Below are 20,063 nucleotides of genomic sequence, written 5' to 3' on the forward strand. Positions count from 1 at the left end.
GAGATGTTCTGGCCTCAATGTACATTCATGAGACCATAATTTTGTGCAAAAGATCTCTCTCAAATGAACACACACACTTCTCCTGACTGATTCTGCTCTTTCTTCTCCAGTCGTGTTACGAGCACATTCAAAAAGATATGAGGCTGCATCAAAGGGAGACCTGGCATGTGGCACGTGATCCTTGACCTTCACAATCCAGAGGACATCTGGTTCATGCACTTTGATGACTGTACACTGTTAGGAGGTGAAGAGGGAATTGAGTCACCGCTGTTGTAGTTCACTTTCCAATGGGAAGAATGTTTGTTCTAGACCAAGGCTTTTTTTTTTATTATTTTAAAGTACAAAACAGCTAGTGTTTGGACTTGTGGTGATGCTTGCCATCTACAAGGAGCAAGATCCTTCCTCAACCTCTAACATCTTTTGCCCTTGACAAAACCTGGTCCTGCATTCCTCTGTCTGACATGAATAAAGCAAAATATGGTTTTTATGATGCCATCCATAAAATTACAGCCCAACTCTAATCCAAACGGTTGGATATTGACCTTTAAATCGTCAATTTTCAGCTAGTGTTCTGTGCAAACCCCAGGCCTTCCATTTTTCAGAATAAACCATTTTGTGGCCTTTGCCAAAAACGTCTCACCCTACAGATTAATCCTATTTTTCTGCATTTTACAAGTCTGCCTCTGCTCCATGACCTCATTTCACGTCCTCCTGTTTTTGTTTGCATTTATTTTGCAAGGCCAAAATATCCTGGGGTGGATGTTTTGATTTAAAAAAAAACCTTAAAACCAAAATGGAACTTCTCTGCTTTGTCTGCATGGTCCTGTCTGATGGAATCAGCGGCCCAGAGATAAGAGATCCTTTTCCATTTTCCCCCCCATAACCACTTCCCGGAGAAGTGAAGATACGTGTTGTATAGCGGAGTGACGGATCTTGCCCCATTGTCCTTGCTAGATATGCCGAGCCAAATCCCCTCTGCGCCATCACTGTCGCATTTTAAAGCTGCTATTGACTAACTTGATTTTTAGGGTACTTCAACTGTAATTATCAATATTTTTACATCCTGCTGAATCCTTTAATCTCAGGGATGTTACTCTCTAAACTTCCATGCCTTGTTGCAGATAGGGGCCACTCAGTTCACCTGGCGTACATGGCACCAGGGGAACTAGAACTGCCTTGCACTGAAAGACCTCTGAAATGCTGCAAGGCAATTTAATTAAAAATAAATGTGGTCTTGCACTACGGGTCCTGTGGAAAAGCCGGGATCTACTTAAAATGATGTCTTTAGGTGCTGACATGCTACCCTACTGACTCAATGGGGTGTAAATAGGACAGAATCTGACCCTATTATTTCTATGGTGGGTGTTTTTTTATTAGAAAGGTAAACTGTATCTAAATGTTGCACTCAAACTGAAATACACTAAATCTGAATGTCTGAGGTGCATATGAGAACAAAAGCTATATATTTTAGAATAATTAAATGGTGGGTTTTAACCTGTTTTTTTAAGATGTGGGACGGTGTGATATTGTAACTACATAAAACTACAGACTGCACCTAATTATCACAAGTATGTTTTAACTAAAGAGTACACTGGATGCAATTGTTAATATATTGATTTGGAGCTGTGTTTTTTACAGTAACTTTGTATTTAAATAAACCTGTTACATTTTTTTTTTTAAAGCCTCCCAAAATTATTTAAAGGATTTCTCGGCCCTTCTTGTGTTCTGTTTCAATACTGCTGCTATGCACCTTGTCCACCTCAAAAAGACACCCCACTCAGGCCCTTACCTCGCTGAGTCCTACTCTCTCAGCCTGAACCACCTTCATCTGGACTCGCCATAGTGTCTGATTGCATAATCAAAACACTTCCTAATTTAGAATACTCTGACAGTGTCTATGGCACCCTGACTGCATGGGGATAAACTGGGTGCCCTTAAACCAATTGCAGAGGATGTTGTGTTCCTATATGCCAGCTGTCATTCAAACTGCATGATAAAATGCGCCCCTTTGACTTGTTACATACTTCGCAACACCAAGCTTCAGCTGTGGCTACACTTTATACCATGTGCTTACACACTGCAAACACGAGTAGGGTGGCCTCAGTTATTCAACTGGAAACGAAGGCTTGGCACCTTTCAGGATCAGCCCTTCGTGCTTTAAGGAAGGTTCTTGAGGTATGTACATTGGCCATTGTGAGCACAGAATTTTCTCACAAAAGATGAACTTGCATCTTAAGTGCTCCAGCATGCATCCACTTTAAAACCTGGTGGCTGGTGTGTAACTGACACCTTCCACCTAAACTTATCAACCTGTAGCTACTGGCTTAGCACATCTTACTCCTGCAAAGCCACTGTGACTTCCACCATGGAGTTGCTTCAGCTGTATATCACTCATCAGGCTGTCAATTGCAGAATCTCTGTGCCGGATGGGAGACCGAGATCCTAAGAACACCTCAATCCCACCAGGTTCATTGTGCTGTAATAGCAACTCCTAACAGGCCTGACAAACTCACACCTAGCACACTGCTTTCATGGGAATTAGCCATAAAGAATGTCATGAGAGGTTTTCAATAAAAGCCGGGGTCACTCTTGTCATTACTATGATTGTGAAATATATGTACAGATACCATGCGTGAGATACTGCAAATATGTTCCTAAAATTTGAATCAAGGCAGGACTGACAGGTTTCTGGCAGCAAAGGACATATATTGCCCTGTGAACCGTGGCAAGCAGGTGAACTAAGCATTGTGAGCCAACACAATGGAAGCCCTGTCCCCAAGGTGGATACAGACTCACAGGGCTGCTACTCTGAAACCTGTTTGCATATAAAAGGCAACAGGAAGGTGTGAAGTCAGCACACCAGGAAATAAACCATAGGGTGCCATCTTGACTGGGAACAAACTGACATTGGGGAACATAAGGGGAAGATGCAAAGAAACCTCTTTATCCTGCACGTTAGGAAGTGCCATTATATTTCTGGGTTGGAAACACTGCAAGGAGGCAAGAATAGACTGCGTTTCAGCAGATGGTTAGCACGTTAAGTTGAGTCTCTAGAAAGCATGTGTTGATTTAGTTTAGTAACCTGTTTCCATTATCCTTACAGTCAACTTGTTCCCTTTGATAAATGTGTTTGCATTGTAAACAGCTGAGTGCTGGCGTGTTTATACAGCTGATCCTCAGTTGACTCAAACAAGTTCGTGTACATACTGTCTCCTTGGGTGCAGCAAATCCGGTATTTCTGTGAACAGCTGGTGACAGGTGTAGCCCAGTCCCACTGAAGCATGCCCTATTAAGCTGCACAGCAAAGTGAGGGCTGGCATGGGCCTTAAGAGATTGTTTGCGTGCCTCACAAACTGGTGATGTTGCACAGCTAACGCCCAATTATGCACCAACAAAGCTTCCTTCCTCTCTGGAGGCACCGTGGCAGGAGCCAGCAGAGATCTCGGGGTGAATTTGTGGTTCCGATGGTTAGAACAACCCCGGGTGCTCAGCTGACACGTCCTATTGTGAACAGTCTTCCCTGGAATGCTTAATTCCCACAAGCCTGGTAAAGAAAATCCACATTGTAAATACACCCCTAACCCATAACAAATGAATCTAGCTGGGTTGAGTCCTGTTGCTTATTGAATACTACTGTGAGTGTGGTAGAAGAACGTCTATAGAACAGAAGAACAACGTAGTCAAAGATAAAGACGGTAGGAGCAAGGTGAAGCATTACTTTCCAAGGTACTGGGCAAATATATACCTTGGATCATGGAGGTAGTGGACGCTCAGCTCCCACTGCACTCACTGGGAGCTGGAAATGCTGGGGAGCTAAGGTAGTAATTGGTATGTTGCAGGACTGGGTGCTTAATGGACTAAAATTTGCTCACACGCTAGTGTAAATCAGGCATGACTTCACTGAAGCCAATGGAATTCCACCACTGTGACTGAGATCCCATTCAATCCTCAGCCCACTGAAGGAAGTCTGAAGGGCAGAAACAGTTGCCATTGGCTGTATGACAAAGGAAAACTTGTTCAGTGCCAGCTGTGAACTGTTCTCCTTTCATAATTGCTCAAAAGTGGCAACTTTCCAATCCAAAGAGAGGCTCCCGGAACCCCTTCTTGAGCCTGTGCAATTTCCAGGCAGCTTTCCTAGCCAAGAAAGAAAAGTCTGATTCTTCCAGAAATGTTCAGAGCTTCGCATGGAAGATGGTATAATTGAGTATAGTTTCCCAGTGGCAGTCCAGAATATCTATTACTAAATAGCACACGCAAGACATGTTTAACATACTAATTCTGAAGGGTAGTTTAACCTTTGAAAGAATGAGATGTTCCCTGACCTTTTTAAACATTTTAATGTGCAATATTAAAAACAGCAACTTTAAGTGGTCACCCATACTGGTCACCTCAGAGGTCAACGACTGATTAAGTTTCAGCTCAGTGCTTAAAAACCTTCAACTATAAACTTAATGGAAGCACTAGTGGCTAGAATTAAACTTTTCACAGCCCCTGTTTAGAAGGAGACTAACTGCAAACCCCGAACAACAATGGGAGTGTTTTTTATAGTTTAACTGAAAATGCTTGTGAGGCCACTTCCCTTGCAGTCCTTTTCAATGTGTATTACCCTTACGTTCATAGGTTGTGCTATGTAACCACACAGCACTGCTCTTAATACTCTTCCTTTCATTAACACAAAGTCTAAGGCTACATACAGACTTCCATGTTTTTGCCTTTCTAAACCTCTTTTAGTTCAGTCTCTAGGTGATCTCAGTACAGAGAGGTGAACTTGCTGAAATATAGATGCTTTGGTGTGTAGAATTGAGAGGATACATCTCAAAAGTTCATCCTTTTGGTTCTAGACAACTCCAATGGCTGAATTTCCTACGTGGCTGATTCTTAGGACCATAAGTTCTTCCTGCTATGGTCAGTTTAGCTGTTTGCATTTCTGCTACGTGGAATGAATCTAATCGCTGACTCTGCTGGAGACTTCTTCCCTTTTAAGAGTGGTTTCAATATAAACAGGACATTTAATGTAGTGTACTCATTTTCCTAACCTGCTTTTTCTCTTGATTCTATATCCACGTCCTCCCCATCCACATTAAGGCTCATTGTGCTTAAACTCTAACGGGGGGGAAATAGGGAGACTTCTTATGATTTGTCTACATGCAGCTATGTTGCAATAGGTACAAATACTTGAATAAATATGGGACTATAACAGTGCTGTGTCTATTGCTGCTTTCAGGTGGTGTAGTAATGCCTCTGGAGGTGGGGACAGTGACTTAGGGTTCAGTTTCTTGAAATCCTCATTAGCATTTAAGGATGTTAACACTTGCACAGCCCTTTTTAAATCAAACACCGCATGGAGCATACCCAGAGCGGAGGTGGCAGCCCTGTGAGTGTTCTTTGCTGAAGCTTCTTCATCTAGAACGTGGTTTAAGACAGAAATCCTGTTCTCCGCGATTACCTTAAGGAAGTTGTAGAACTCCTTATAGTTTATGCCTGTGCAAGATTTCATGATTACCTAAGGGAGAAAAAAATTACATTAAACGTTGACTCCTTATTTACTGCACTAGTAAGAGAGTTAAAGGCAGCTGCCTTCTCAAGCCAGTAAGTAGCTGAAAACTCTTCTCAGTGTGTGACTCCTAGCTGTTATTTCCGGATGCCTAATTACAGTAAAATTCGTTAATTGACAGGAAATCTCGCTAGTCCCAACAAAACTCTTCCCAGTATCCCCAGAGTTTCCAGTAAACTTTTATCTGACCAGTTCTACGGGCTGGGGTTTCCCCAGCTCAATAAGACAGGATTTTACTATTTCCAGTAGAGAGAGATCTCATGCAGGGAAATACTATACCCAGCTTCTCCTATGAAACAAATAGCTAACTTAAGCACTAATTGAAAGGTCTAGAAATTGACTTAATGAGTGCAGATTAACAAACCGACTTTCTTCAGTCACACAATCATAGTCAGACTGGAAGCCCTTTGTTCTTCAAAGACCTATTGTTCAATTATCAGCAAGAACGTGAGGGAATATTAAAGGTTTTATTTTTACAGCCTGATAACTATTTATTTTAGAAACAAGGGACATACAGACTTGCTTTTAACCTATAGCACTTGCAGATTAGCAAGGTAACCAATAATGAGTTTCTATTGACATTTCAACGTCCCCAATATTTTTGAATCACATAACATATAAAAAGACTACTAACTAAATAACGGTTTCACAGTAATATGCCTGCTGCGTGAAAATGGACCTTGAAAACAATCACAATTTACCGCCCTGTTCTCATAACACGTCTTTCATTATGGAATAATTAAGATACTTCTCTTGTAAAACTTTATGGAAATAAGGTATTCCTTTAGCTGAAGGAAATTCCATCTATCCTGGGTAGTGCGTAGGACACCAGATGTTGATGTGGGTTCAAACACCAGGAATCATGTTACCAAGAGGCAAAGGGTGTTGCCAAGCAAATTACAGTTGTGCAAGTAATGGCAAAGTCCTGCCTTTGGAGAACTAAGAGTGCTGCCACATATGGAACAAGGAAAAAATAAAAGCAGGAGTGATATAAATGTACCTTCATCCCAATCCTATTATTATTATTTAATATATTTGTATCTCATCAGTACCAGAATCCTCAGGGTACATCTACACTGGAATACTGCGTGCAGATGTGGTCACCCCATCTCAAAAAAGATATATTGGAATTGGAAAAAGTTCTGAAAAGGGCAACAAAAATTATTAGGAGTTTGGAACAGTTTCCAGATGAAGAGAGATTAATAAGACTGGGACTTTTCAGCTTGGAAAAGAGACGACTAAGGAGGGATATGACGGAGGTCTATAAAATCATCACTGGTGTGGAGAAAGTAAATAAGGAAGTGTTACTTATGCCTTCTCATAACACAAGAACTAGGGGTCACCAAATGAAATGAACAGGCAGCAGGTTTAAAACAAACAAAAGGAAGTATTTCTTCACACAATACACAGTCAACCTGTAGAACTCTTTGCCAGCGGATGTTGTGAAGGCCAAGACTTTAACAGAGTTCAGAAAAGAACTAGATAAATTCATGGAGGATAGTTCCATCAATGGCTATTAGCCAGGATGGGCAGGGATGGTGTCCCTAGCCTCTGTTTGCCAGAAGCTCGGAATGGGCAACGGGAAGGATCACTTGATGATTCCCTGTTCTGTTCATTCCCTCTGGGGTGCCTGGCATTGGCCACTGTTGGAGGACAGGATACTGGGCAAGATGGACCTTTGGTCTGACCCAGTATGGCTGTTCTTATGTTCTTAGGACCTGCCTGAGGCAACAAATAAGTACAAGCAGTAGCATATACACTGAGTGTTGCATCAGTGAGATAGTGAGAGACTTAAGGAATAATCTATCACCTAACAAATTGGACTGTTCATTTCCCAGCCTGTAATAAAGCATGACCTCTCAATACAGATCAGTCTGGTGTCCAGTATCACTGAAATGCACTACATAGGAGCTACAATAGCCCAAGGAAAGTGGGGTTCACATCACTTAACTGACTGGGTGTTATACCTGGCATTGTAGGTGCCAGTCCTCCATAGTGTCTCTCCATTCGCTGATTTCCCGTTGGACGGCTGCTAATTCATCCTGCAAGAAGCTCCACATGATAGCCACATTGCAGCCATTCACCCAGTTGTGGTTGATGGAAATTGTATCCTCCTGAAAGAAACCACAGAGTCTAACTGGTTATTCATCTTAGCCTAGGAAAGCATGTGGTGTGATGTCTCTGACCCCATTACTGATTTCCACAAAGTTGGTGCCAACAAGAGTAAATCCCTATTCCTCAATGAATGGAAAGGCCTCTCTGGGCCTCAACTATCTTCAATGTCCACCTCTTTTTAACTCCCTTGCTAATCAAACCCTGCTTCCTAAGCTTCCCCCATACTCAGTCCTTCTCACTGACATTTGGCAGTTGTGCCCACATCTACAACCAGTACTGTGCCCTACTGCAACCCACACTTTTAATGAAGAGGCTTTAATTAGCTGAAGTGTTGATACTGAAGGACACACTGTATGTGGCAGTGTAAGTCGGATGTTTGAAATCCCCCTATGTCATCCAATCCTTTCCCAGCCAGTGCAGGATATCAATGAGAATTATCTATTTTGCTTAGTGTTCTAAATGATCAAGTGGTAAGAAGCACCTTTTGCTATGTCTAAAAACGGGACAGGGTTACTCCCTGCTGTTACTTCAATATAGTTACCATATAGACTGATCATTTGGGACATTGTTTTATCTTGCTCAGTGCAAACATAAAAACAGTGCATATAGCACAGAAATGATTGAACTGACTCTAACCCCAAAGGCACCTACCTATAGATTCTGATGTGCACCAACCCCCCAACTGTGAAATGCATTTAAAACCAGACATCACACAGATATACTGTTACTTTCCCCCACTATCCAAAAAAAAAAAAAACCAAACCCCTCCCAATTTATGTCAGGATCCCATTCAAAATTATCCTACAGGGCTTCTCTCCTGCAAGTGGATCCTCATGGGTACCAGGGATCTGAGCGCAGAGCCCTATCTAAGCTTCTTCTTATGAACTTTGATCCAGATCCTCAAAGATATTTAAGCTCCTAACTTCCACTGAAATCAATACCTTTGAGGATCTGGGCCTTTGTCTCTCTCTGCTGCTACCAAACATTTAGCCTGGCTTTCCCTTATCGCTCCTTATATTTTGCAGGTTTTGCCTCAGCAGAAGCTATAATTTCTAAAGATGGGCCAAAACCAGAATTATGTTTTTAGGAGAACTGCTGAAGTTTTGGTGATGTGGATTAAACAGAAGAGGGCTCTAATATACCCCATATGCCTTGATTTTGCAAAATCCAAAGGCCAAGGTTTTGCAAAACCCAAACTAGGCCTCCTGGATCCAACTTTGGAGTTTCTTCCCGGCAGTGACCAGGCTGAGAAATGCAACCTGTGACAGGACAGTATGGGAACCCAGTGAGAAATTGTAAACTGGTTTCTTTCCTGCTGTAGAATTAGCTAAAGACTCAGCAGAACTTTACTACTTCCACAAAACCTTTTGATCTGCTAACGAATCATAGAAATGTGTTAGTCACCCGATCGCTGCTAATTCTTTTGGTGAAAACTGAAACAAAAATGGCATTTAACACTTTGGCCACTGCTGCATTTTCTGTTGTTTTTCCACCCTCATTCAGTAATGGGCCCACCCTGTCCTTGGTCGTCCCCTTGCTTCTAGTGTGTAAGTATATTGATGATATATATCTATCTCATAAAAGTGGAAGGGACCCTGAAAGGTCATCAAGTCCAGCCCCCTGCCTTCACTAGCAGGACCAAGTACTGATTTTGCCCCAGATCCCTAAGTGGCCCCCTCAAGGATTGAACTCACAACCCTGGGTTTAATAGGCCACTGAGCTATCCCTCCCCCCAGATCTTGTGGCTACAGCTAGAAATTGGTCTGTTTAGGTTAGAATCCCTTGCTGTTAGTGTTACACGAGTCACTTTTCAGCAGACCAGCTGCTTCGGGTATAAGGCTAACCCTATAACACTTGGGGTCACACACTGCTGTTCTGAGAGTGTATTTCCCATAGCTTGCAATTGTCACTTGCAAAGAGGCGGCTCTGGCTAGTTAGGGCAACGCTTCAGATGGTTTTCAGGAAGTTAATTGATATAAACCTAAGTTGTCAATTATCTTACCAGGTTGTACACCTGATGGTGCCATCCACTAGGGATGAAGACTATCTCCCCTGCTTCCTGGATGATTTCAACAGGGGGGCAGCTTTGGGCATAGCGTGGGTAAACGCTGCTGTCCTGAAGACCAGGCGCAGTGACATCGAAGGGCAAGTTACCATGGCGATCTCTAAGGTACTCCTCCTGCCTGGGGGGATAGAGCAGCCATTTCTTTTTCCCGCAGATATTGGCAGACCAGCTGTAGGAGCGGAAGACGTCGGCGTGAAAAGGAGTCCTATGGGCCAAGTCAAAGGTTTAAGCATGTGTGACGCAAAAGGCAAATACAATGCAAACAAGCACAAATCAAGTAAAGTTAAGACTATGGGCATATTCTGGCTTTGGATATTTCCACACAAATCAATTTGAGCTGTGCAGGCATAGCTGAAGCGAGAATGTGGCCGTCAGTCTGTTTTCAATTGTCATGTGTTAAGGGCCAAGAAAGCACCCTATTAATAAACTGGGGGCGGGGGGGGGGGGGTAGAAAAGGTCAGCAACATGCCCTTGCCACACTTTTCTCTGCTAAAGTATTAGTTTTCAGTTTGAACCTCACACTTCAAAGGCAGCAGATTATGCAGTTTGGGCTGAAGCTAAGACTGAAAGGGCAGGTTTATCGCCAACGAATGGCAACGTTTTAGACTCAGGCCCAGATCCACAAAGACTCCCACTGATTTCAATGGACGTTAGGAGCCTAAAAACCTTTGTGGCTCTGAGTCTTAGGGTACGTCAACAGTACGAAATTAATTCAAACTTATTCTATTCGAATTTTTGGAAGCGATTTTATACATTCGGTGTTGTGTTCCCCCACTAAAGTGCGTGAATTCGGCGGAGTGCGTCCACAGTACCGAGGCTAGCAATGAATGTCGGAGAGGTGCACTGTGGGAAGCTATCCCACAGTTCCCGCAGGCCCCGCTGTCCATTGGAATTGTGGGTTAAGCTCCCAGTGCATACTTCCACATGGGGCAAAAACATTCTCGCGGGTGTTTCTGGGTGTGTGCCGTCACTCGCTCCTCCCTCTGTGAAAGCTACGGCAGACATCATACTGCCAGCAGACGGTGCAGTACGGTGCACCGCCTGTCTCCTGGTACTATGAATCCACCGCGTATGTCCTCTCGTCTTTCTGTCTACAATTTTATCTAACCATTTCCCGCCTTTTTTCGGCTACCGTGAACCAAGCAGCACAGCTTCCGCCGCAAACTCTGCTCTCCCGCTCTTGCATCGCTAGCTAATTTTTCCACGTTGTCTGTCCTGGGCTCGCGTGCAAGCTACAGAAGGGCAACAATTCCCTGCCATTTTTCGGCCATCGTGACCTGAGCCGCACAGCTTCTGCCGCAAACTCTGCTCTCCCACTCTTGCAGCTCTAGTGAGCTTCCCGACTCCGTGAAAGCTACAGAAGACAACCATTTCCCGCCTTTTATCGGCCATCTTGAACCGAACAGGCCTCCTACGTTTCGCGCCCTTTTTCCAGGATTACCCGTGCAGGCGCCATAGTGCGGCAAGCATGGAGCCCACTCAGATCTCCGCTGCAGTTTTGACCATTGTAAATACCTCGCGCATTATCCAGCAGTATGTGCAGTACCTGCAAAACCGGGCGAGGAAGCGACAACAGTGCGATTACTATAGTGATGAGGACATGCACACAGATGTTTCTAGAAGCACGGCATGTGGCGATTGGGAGATCATGGTGGCACTGGGCCAGGTTCATGACGTGGAATGCCGATTCTGGGCCCAGGAAACAAGCACAGACTGGTGGGACTGCATAGTGTTGCAGGTCTGGGATGATTCCCAGTGGCTGCAAAACTTTCGTATGCGTAGGGCAACTTTCATGGAACTTTGTGACTTGCTGTCCCGTGCCCTGAAGCGCAAAGACACAAAAATGAGAGCAGCCCTCACAGTTGAGAAGCGAGTGGCCATAGCACTGTGGAAGCTTGCAATGCCCGACAGCTACCGGTCAGTCGGGAATCAGTTTGGAGTGGGCAAATCTACTGTAGGGGCTGCTGTGCTGCAAGTAGCCAACGCAATCATTGACCAGCTGCTATCGAGGGTAGCGACTTTGGGAAATGTGCAGACCACTGTGGATGGCTTTAATGCGCTGGGGTTCCCTAACTGTGGTGGGGCGATAGACGGAACGCATATCCCTATCTGGGCCCTGGCACACCGGGGCGGCCAGTACATAAACCGCAAGGGGTACTTTTCCATGGTGCTGCAAGCACTGGTGGATCACAAGGGATGTTTCACTGACATCAACGTGGGATGGCCGGGAAAGGTGCATGACGCTCGCATCTTCAGGAACTCTGGTCTGTTTGAACAGCTGCAAGAAGGAACTTACTTCCCAGACCAGAAAATTACTGTTGGGGATGTTGAAATGCCTATAGTTATCCTCGGGGACCCAGCCTACCCCTTAATGCCATGGCTTATGAAGCCGTACACAGGCACCCTGGACAGTAGTAAGGAGCAGTTCAACTATAGGCTGAGCAAGTGCAGAATGGTGATAGAATGTGCTTTTGGACATTTGAAAGCGCGCTGGCGCAGTTTACTGACTCGGTTAGATCTCAGCACAACCAATATTCCAATTGTAATTGCTGCTTGTTGAGTGCTCCACAATATCTGTGAGAGTAAGGGGGAGACATTTATGGCAGGGTGGGAGGTTGAGGCAACTAGCCTGGCGGCCAATTTCGCACAGCCAGACAACAGGGCGATTAGAAGAGCGCAGCAGGGCACGCTGCGCATCAGAGAAGCTTTGAAAGCCAGTTTCATGACTGGCCAGGGTACAGTGTGACAGTTGTGTTTGTTTCTCTTGAAGTTACCTGCCCCCTATATATATGAAAGGAAATAAAGTCAAAATTGTTTAAAAACTGTTCTTTATTATTTGTTGCACAACACATTGAGAGAAATCTGAAGGTAGACCGGGGGAGGGGGGCATATTGGGTTAGGGAGGTGGAGGAGGAGGGAAGGACAAGTCCAGAAACCAAATCAAAAGTTTGTATATGCCAGCTTTCTGCTGCTTGGGCGATCCTCTGGGGTTGAGTGTGTGGGTCCCCGTAGCCTACCCCCTCGTGTTCTTGGGCGTCTGGGTGAGGAGGCTATGGAACTTGGGGAGGAGGGAGGGCGGTTATACAGGGCTGTAGCGGCAGTCTGTGGTCTTGCTGCCTTTCCCACATTAGATCCACCATACAGCGGAGCATGTCAGTTTGCTCCCCCATGAGCTTGACCATAGCGTCCTGCCTGCTCTCATCACGCGTGTCCCTCCTCTCTTCGTGTTCCTGTAATGCTTTACGGGACTCCGCAATTGTTTGCCTCCACGCATTCAGCTGGGCCCTATCAGTGCAGGAGGACTGCATGAGCTCGGTGAACATGTCGTCCTGAGTTCGTTTTTTCCGCCTTCTAATCTGGACCAGCCTCTGGGATGGAGTAGATAGGGGCTGCGTTGAAACATTTGCACCTGCGGGAGGAGAAAAAGGGAGGGTAGTATTTTAAAAGATACATTTCAGAGAACAAAGGGGACACTTTGGTGTGAGTAAGCCATCACACACGGCCGGGCAACAGAATTTAGCTTGCAGGCAGCCTAGGGGCATGCAGGGTTCTGCTTCTTCTACATTCATTTCAATGCTTTCAAACTGCTGGGCCCCCTTTCCCATAGCAAGCAACGCCTGGTGGGTTTGCCATATAAAAGGAGGGCTTGCGGGCTCTCTGGGATGATCCCTCCCCCCCGCACCCACCGCGTGGCTCCGATGAGGCTCTGAGCAGGGATGAGCCCTTTAAACTAAACGTGAACAGCCCAGCACGGCTGGGTTTCCCTCCCACCCCCCGGCTCCGATCAGGCTCTCACTCACCAGAAGTACTTTCTCCAGGGTCATGGTCCGGGAACCCGCCTTGGGAGTGGGGGGAGGCTATTGGCTCCAGCATTAAGAATAGTTCCTGGCTAGGGGGGAAAACGGATTTCCCACTTGCCGCCTGTGCATTGTCCTCCTCTTCGTCCTCCAATGACTCTTCCTCCTCGCTCCGTGCAACTCCCCCCTTGCAGGTGTCCACGGACAGTGGTGGGGTAGTGGTGGCGTCACCCCCCAAAATTGCATGCAGCTCACGGTAGAAGCGGAATGTATGGGGCTGTGATCCAGAGCGCCCATTTGCCTCCCTGGCTTTTTGGTATGCTTGCCTGAGCTCCTTGATTTTTGTACGACACTGCTCTGTGTCCCTGGAGTAGCCTCTTTCCGTCATGGCCCTGGAGACTTTAGCGTACGTATTTGCGTTCCTTTTTTTGGAATGTAGTTCTGTCATAACAGACTCATCTCCCCAACATGCGATGAGATCCAGTACCTCCCGTTCGGACCATGCTGGAGCTCGACTGCGAATCCGGGACTGCGTGATCTCCTGTGATGGTGGACTCTGCATGGTTGCCTGTGATGGTGGACTGTGCTGATGGTCACCTGTGCTGATGGTGACCAAACAAGAAATGAAATTCAAAAGTTCCCGGGGCTTTTCCTGCCCACCTGGCTAGTGCATCGGAGTTGAGAGTGCTGTCCAGAGCGGTCACAAGGGAGCATTCTGGGATAGCTCCCGGAGGCCACTAACGTTGAATTGCATCCACAATACCTTTAACCCGGGATTGCGATCTCGATTTAAGCGCTACTCCACTTGCCGAGATAGAGTACAGAAATCAGATTAAAGAGCCCTTCAAACCGTTTTTTTCGATTTAATCGTGTGGACGGAATCTTTTTTTTTTCCGAATTAACTCGGCTAATTCCGAAATAACAGACTAGTGTAGACCAGGCCTTAGTGATTTCCATCTGAGAAGTGCTCACTTAACTAGTCAGCACCGCCGTGAGGCTGCAGCTGGCACTGCAGGTTTCAAGGATTCCTTCAGTACTGTACTCTAAATGAAGGCGCTCCAGTGATGCTTATACACTGTGCTTTCATTAAAGCTGAGTTCAATTATTATTAATTGTTTGTATTACTGTAGTGCCTAGAACCCCCAGTCATGGAACAGCACCCCATTGTGATAGGTGCTATACAAACACAGTTACGCTCAAGTTCTAAGTAATACCAAGTTCTCCCTCCTGTTTTCTTCTCCCGGGATACACTGAGCCAGAGAACCTAACGTGAGTGACTAGTTCTAACCTCTGTATATCCCTTACGAGCCTTGGTTCATAGAATCATAGAATATCAGGGTTGGAAGGGACCTCAGGAGGTCATATAGTCCAATCCCCTGCTCAAAGCAGGACCAATTCCCAACTAAATCATCCCAGCCAGGGCTTTGTCAAGCCTGACCTTAAAAACCTGACCTTGCAACCTTTAGATCCGATTCCGCAGCCCACACCCAGGCGAATCTCCCCAGATTCTTCCTATTAAGGCTGCAGGATGGGGACCTGTACTGGCCAGGCTGCTCCCCTTTCCCAGCTCACTCTGTGGGTTTTATGGCTAGAGTCATTGCGAGAGATGTTGGACAGAACGGTGCCATCAAGCAATGTCATCTCGCCACATTTACTATACACTTCGGTAATATGTGCAGCCTTAGCATTCCTATGACTGTCCCCACTGCTGCCTTCTCTCACCCCCGTCCCCTGTTGTGATCTATACCTGTCGGTCACATGTTGTCCCTATTTAGACTGCATGTGCCTTGGGGGAAAAGGGCTGCTTTATGTTATACTTGTGTGGCACCCAGCACAATAGGGACCTGGTCCCGACTCACAGCTTGGAGTATGACTGTAATGCTAATAACTGTTTAAAACAGTGCATCGGAATTTTAAAAAAATCGAAGTTACTTTACCATGAACCCTTAGGTCCCATGTAGACAAATCGATAATCGTCCAGGCCTTTGGCATCCCAGTACTCATTCAGCCAGTCAGAAGTGAAATAGATGGGGGTTGTATAAACCTCTTGCTCTGGGAAAGCCCTTAAAAAGACAAAGCATTGCAAAAAGGCTTCAGGGAAAAGAAACATTCATTCACCATCTCGGTTTCCCAAAGCTCAGCAGCAGAGACTGGTCCGGTGGCTGGAGCGGTGTCTCATTGAGGCCATTACTGCCTTGCTATGTCATCTGCTACAAGTGACTTAGAATCATAGGAGATCAGGGTTGCAAGGGACCTCAGGAGGTCCTCTAGTCCAACCCTCCTGGAGCTAGATTCACAAGGCTTTGCAACACGTGACTTTTAGGCCGTCTGGTGGAATTCACAACCCTGCGTCAGGTGTCCAGGAGCCCTAGACAATGCCTGGGAAGAGTCAGGCACCCAAAAAAAGGGATTTTCAAAGTCGGCATGCTGGGCAGGGAGCCACGTAAGCTAGCCAGTAGGAAATGCTGAGTAGGGTGAGATCTCAAGGAACCTATGGACTTTAGGTACCTCCAGGGTTAGGTGACAGCTCGGCAGTGATTTTGTGAATGCCAACAGCATCTAAATGTTGGACGTAGGCATCTAAAAGGAGCTGTTATGCTTAAGTCCCCCTCATGAATCTAGCCTTAGGTGCTGCAAAATGGGTGCAATTGTGTTTTCCTACCTCACAGGAGAGTTGTGAGAGTTAACTAAATCCCTCTTAGTAAACGCTAAGTCCACTCCAGTAAGAAATCTGCACAACCAGTCCGTCGTCCCACTTGGTTAACACATTCAAAAAAGCCAAAGCTGGATCGGAGGCTTTTCAATGGCGTTCGGCAGGGGTTCTCCAACTGTGGTGTGTGGAGGCTTGGCCGATGTTATGATGCCGCCCCATTTCCAGCTGCTTCTACAGGCATCCAGGCGCTCCATGGCAAAGTAACGTCTAGATGTCTGAATAAACAGACATATGCAAAGAGGGCCCTGTCTAGATGCCCCTGTGAGAAGTCACCGCCACACAGATGGAGAATCAGAACTCACTCGTAGCAAACTTGAATCAGCAGCAGAACTGCCAGCCACGAGCAGCAGCCATTCAAGGAAGATGGGACGCAGGACAAGAAGGGGAGGATGCCTCCAGGCAGCATGCACGGGGCAGAGAAGGAGCAGGGAAACTTGTGCATGGGGAGATAGGAACAGAGCAGATGGGACGGGAAGATTAAATGAAGAGCAAAAAGTCCTCATGATTTACTTTGATTTAAAAAAGGAAAGAGTGCTTATTGCATTAAACACAATTAAAAATGGTAAGATTTTTACCTTACTAACCAAAGGCCAAAGCAAGAGCCAACCAGAGGTGAAAGTAAGCCGGTCCGGTATACCGATAAGTATACAGCCGACCGCACCGGCAGCTTCCCGGGGGCCCAGCAATTTAAAAGGTCCCGGGGCTCCCGGCAGCGGCTGGAGCCCCTGGCCCTTTAAATCACCGCCAGAGCCCCGGGGCTCCCGGCCACCGCTATTGCTAATCACCGCCGGAGCCCCGGGGTAGCGCTAGCAGTGGCGGCCAGGAGCCCCAGGCTCTTTAAATCGCCGCCGTGCCATGCTGAAGGGCTGGCTAGGGGAGTCTGGCCCAGCCCCACCCTTTCCGCCTGTGGCCCTGCCCCTTCTGGTTGAGCCCCCCACACACACACACCTTGCTCAGGACCCCGGCCTCCCTGTGTTACTTTCCCTTAAGTTACTTTCACCCCTGGAGCCAACACTATGAAAATGTTTAAGAACTCTTTGGTGTGTGGCACATTTAGATCAGTACAGTAAAAGAAAAGTATTTCAGTGAAACCATCAGGTACTGAAAGATCAGTGTCACGGTTTAGCAGCAGTTCACTGCTGTACTACAGCATGCTGAGGATTCCAAAGTGCTCTCTTACCTGTACAAGTGCCAATCTTTGAGGTAGAGGCACCCCCGGGGTGAACGGTAGTTTTTTTTAATGTATTCTTTCCAATAACTTATGTACTCCTTGAGAGGGATCTGTTCCTTTGGATTAGAATTGTACTCCTTGACATCACAGTTGGCAACAGGTACTACAGCCTTCCCTGAAATATAAACTTTTTGAGCCAATTGGGAAGCAGAATAACTGGTGCCAAAACTGTAATCCTTCCATATTTATAGTATGTTAGCATCTAGTATCTGGGCCGCATTGTGCTAGGTGCTGTACAAACACTTATGCAGACGCGGTCTCTAGCCAGTCTCGCTTTCCTGATATTGCCACTAAACCTTAGATCAACATTATTCATAGCACGATTTATGGAAGTGTTAACTGAATGAGGCATGCAGCAATGACACCACCCAAAATGCATCAAAGCAAAGTGCGTTGGGAATGGGATATGGGCTGTAGCCAAAACTCTGAATCTCTCACAGCATAAAGAGAGACTTAGATTTCCAGAATAGCCAAAGCCTGTTCCTTCCCCATCCACCCAATATAGATCCTATAAACACTTGAGCATGTGCCTGGGAGTATTCACATGTGTCAAGTTAAGAAGGAGTGTAAATTTGCATGATAGGGCCCTAAATGAGTTCAGATTTATTTTTAGATTAAATTAAAGCTTGGCGAAGGGGGAAAAGTACAAACGAGGGTAGAAAATTGTGAATAGGGAAGTGTTATTTACCCCTTCACATAACACAGGAACCAGGGGTCTCCCAATGAAATTAATAGGCCGCAAGTTTAAAACAAACGTAAGGAAGTACTTCTTCACATAACACAGCCAACCTGTGGAACTCATTGCCAGGTGATGCTGTGAAAGCCAACTGTATAACTGGGTTCAAAAAGGAATTAGATAAATTCATGGAGTATAGGTCCATCACTGGCTGTTAGACAAGATGGTCAGGGATGCAGCCCCATACTCTGGATGTCCCTAAACCTCTGACTTCCAGAAGCAAGGACTGGATGACAGGGGATGGATCACTCGCTAACTGTCTTGTTCTGTTCATTCCCTCTCAAGCATCTGGCACCGGCTACTCTCAGAAGATGGGATACTGGGCTAGATGCACCATTTTTATATATTCTTATAAATTAACGTATCAACTGAGAGCCTGATCCCTTTAAGGCTCAGAGGATATTTGTCATTGGCAGAGGCCCTGTTATTAAAAACTCTTTGACTTGTATCATTCATATTAAAGGACATATTAAAAACTTAATCACTTACCAAAATGCTGCAGTAGATAATCAAAGTTAGGCTTCCCATCCCGAGTCACCCAATTCCTCCTGCTGCCCCAGCCCTCAGTGAATTTAGCTGAGAAAACACATGGGTGGTTGGGAATCAGATAGTCCCTGAAAAAATCGGAGTAACTAAACGATTCTACCTTTTCAATATAGTCAACATGTCCTTGGGGCAGGCAGGCTGCACCATGAGCTGCGCTGCTGTAATCATGAAAGAACGCAGTGGAACAGGCAAATGCTGCTCTGTCCATTCAGCCTATATAACTTTCCTGGTACTTAGTGGAGAAGGTGCTGATCAGACAATACTTAGTTAGGCTAAAATAAACAGCTGTGCAGTACATTAATCTGAGGGGATCTTTCAAATCTATGAAAATTAACTCTCAAGTAAAAAAATGTCCAGTTCCAAAATATAGATAAAATCTTGCAGGAAAAGCCTTGTGCTTCCCATTTGTGTTTCACCATACAGGGCCAGAAATATCCTTCAATGCTCTTCAATGTTTATGGCCACCTCGATCGAAGGGCTACGTTACAAACAAATCACAGTAACCAAAGCCTATATTCTTGTAGATCTTTCACGTCCATGGTAGATAGTCTAGTTACATGTTCATATTAAATTATTCCCATGCTTTTGCTTGGCATTCTCAATGGGTCGCAGAAGAGAACGGCCGCTTGCCTGTTTCTAGAAATAAACAGCAGACATGTTCATTTCAGTGGGGTTCTCTCCCCAGATCTGTGAATACAAAGCGAAGCTTCTTTTGCAAGCAAAAAAAATAAATAAAATGTGTCCAATTCTAAGCTGATCAGACTGTAAAGAAAACACTAAGCAGGATAGTTTTATAAAGTTAGACCCTGCAGGAATCAAGCTGGGCGCCCTGCACCGCTCTGTCTGCTGCAGATGGACAGGCAGCTCCCAATCATTAAAAAATAATGAGGTAGTTGAGACGGAACAGGGAGTGATAGCAGCGATGCCTGGGGGAAATGAGACAGATAATGGGGCAGGGAAGGCACCACCCCATACCCCCAAACCCCCCTTAATCCCAGCATCTAAAGGGAAACCTGAGAGCCTGAAACTCACCCCTAAGCCCCACCCTGAGAGAGACCCCCAGCAGACGGGAAGTGAGGGTCCCCAGGAGAGGATCAGGATCCAGGCCCCTGCTATCAGGGGCAGGGGGCGAGGGCCCCTGGAGAGGAGGGGGAATCCAGGCTCCTGCTATTGGGAAAGTTGGAGGGGCTCCGGGCTCCCCGCTATGGGGGGGCAAGGGCCCCCGGGATGGGAGATGCAGCATCCCAGCTATTGGGGGGGGGGTGAGGGGCCCCGGAAGGGGGGGTCCGGGCTCCCCGCTACGGGG

At 46.0% G+C, this 20,063-nt stretch overlaps 2 protein-coding genes across 5 annotated transcripts in view; one reads left to right on the forward strand and one right to left on the reverse strand.

Annotated features, from left to right (window-relative positions):
* ALS2CL (ALS2 C-terminal like) overlaps positions 1-1,653 on the forward strand; it is a 49,816-nt gene extending 48,163 nt beyond the window's left edge. Inside the window, exon 25 of the mRNA XM_026651993.1 lies at positions 111-1,653. Coding sequence (XP_026507778.1) covers positions 111-185 — 75 coding nt within the window. The 3' untranslated portion in view covers positions 186-1,653. The remainder of the gene's footprint in view (positions 1-110) is intronic.
* A 2,686-nt stretch (positions 1,654-4,339) lies between these two features.
* JMJD4 (jumonji domain containing 4) overlaps positions 4,340-20,063 on the reverse strand; it is a 16,027-nt gene continuing 303 nt past the window's right edge. Inside the window, exons 1-7 of one of the 4 annotated variants that reach the window (XM_024202314.2) lie at positions 19,790-19,835; positions 18,701-19,393; positions 17,425-17,590; positions 15,469-15,594; positions 9,672-9,939; positions 7,522-7,668; positions 4,340-5,503 (exon numbers count right to left, since the gene is read on the reverse strand). In XM_024202314.2, the coding sequence (XP_024058082.1) occupies positions 5,192-5,503; positions 7,522-7,668; positions 9,672-9,939; positions 15,469-15,594; positions 17,425-17,590; positions 18,701-18,965 (1,284 nt within the window). In that variant the 5' untranslated portion in view covers positions 18,966-19,393; positions 19,790-19,835 and the 3' untranslated portion in view covers positions 4,340-5,191. The other 3 variants (XM_024202312.3, XM_024202313.3, XM_024202315.3) reach the window with 3 other exon arrangements.

This window comes from Terrapene carolina, unplaced genomic scaffold, assembly GCF_002925995.2.
Source record: "Terrapene carolina triunguis isolate 2854851 unplaced genomic scaffold, T_m_triunguis-2.0 Scaffold111, whole genome shotgun sequence".
NCBI lineage: Eukaryota > Metazoa > Chordata > Testudines > Emydidae > Terrapene > Terrapene triunguis.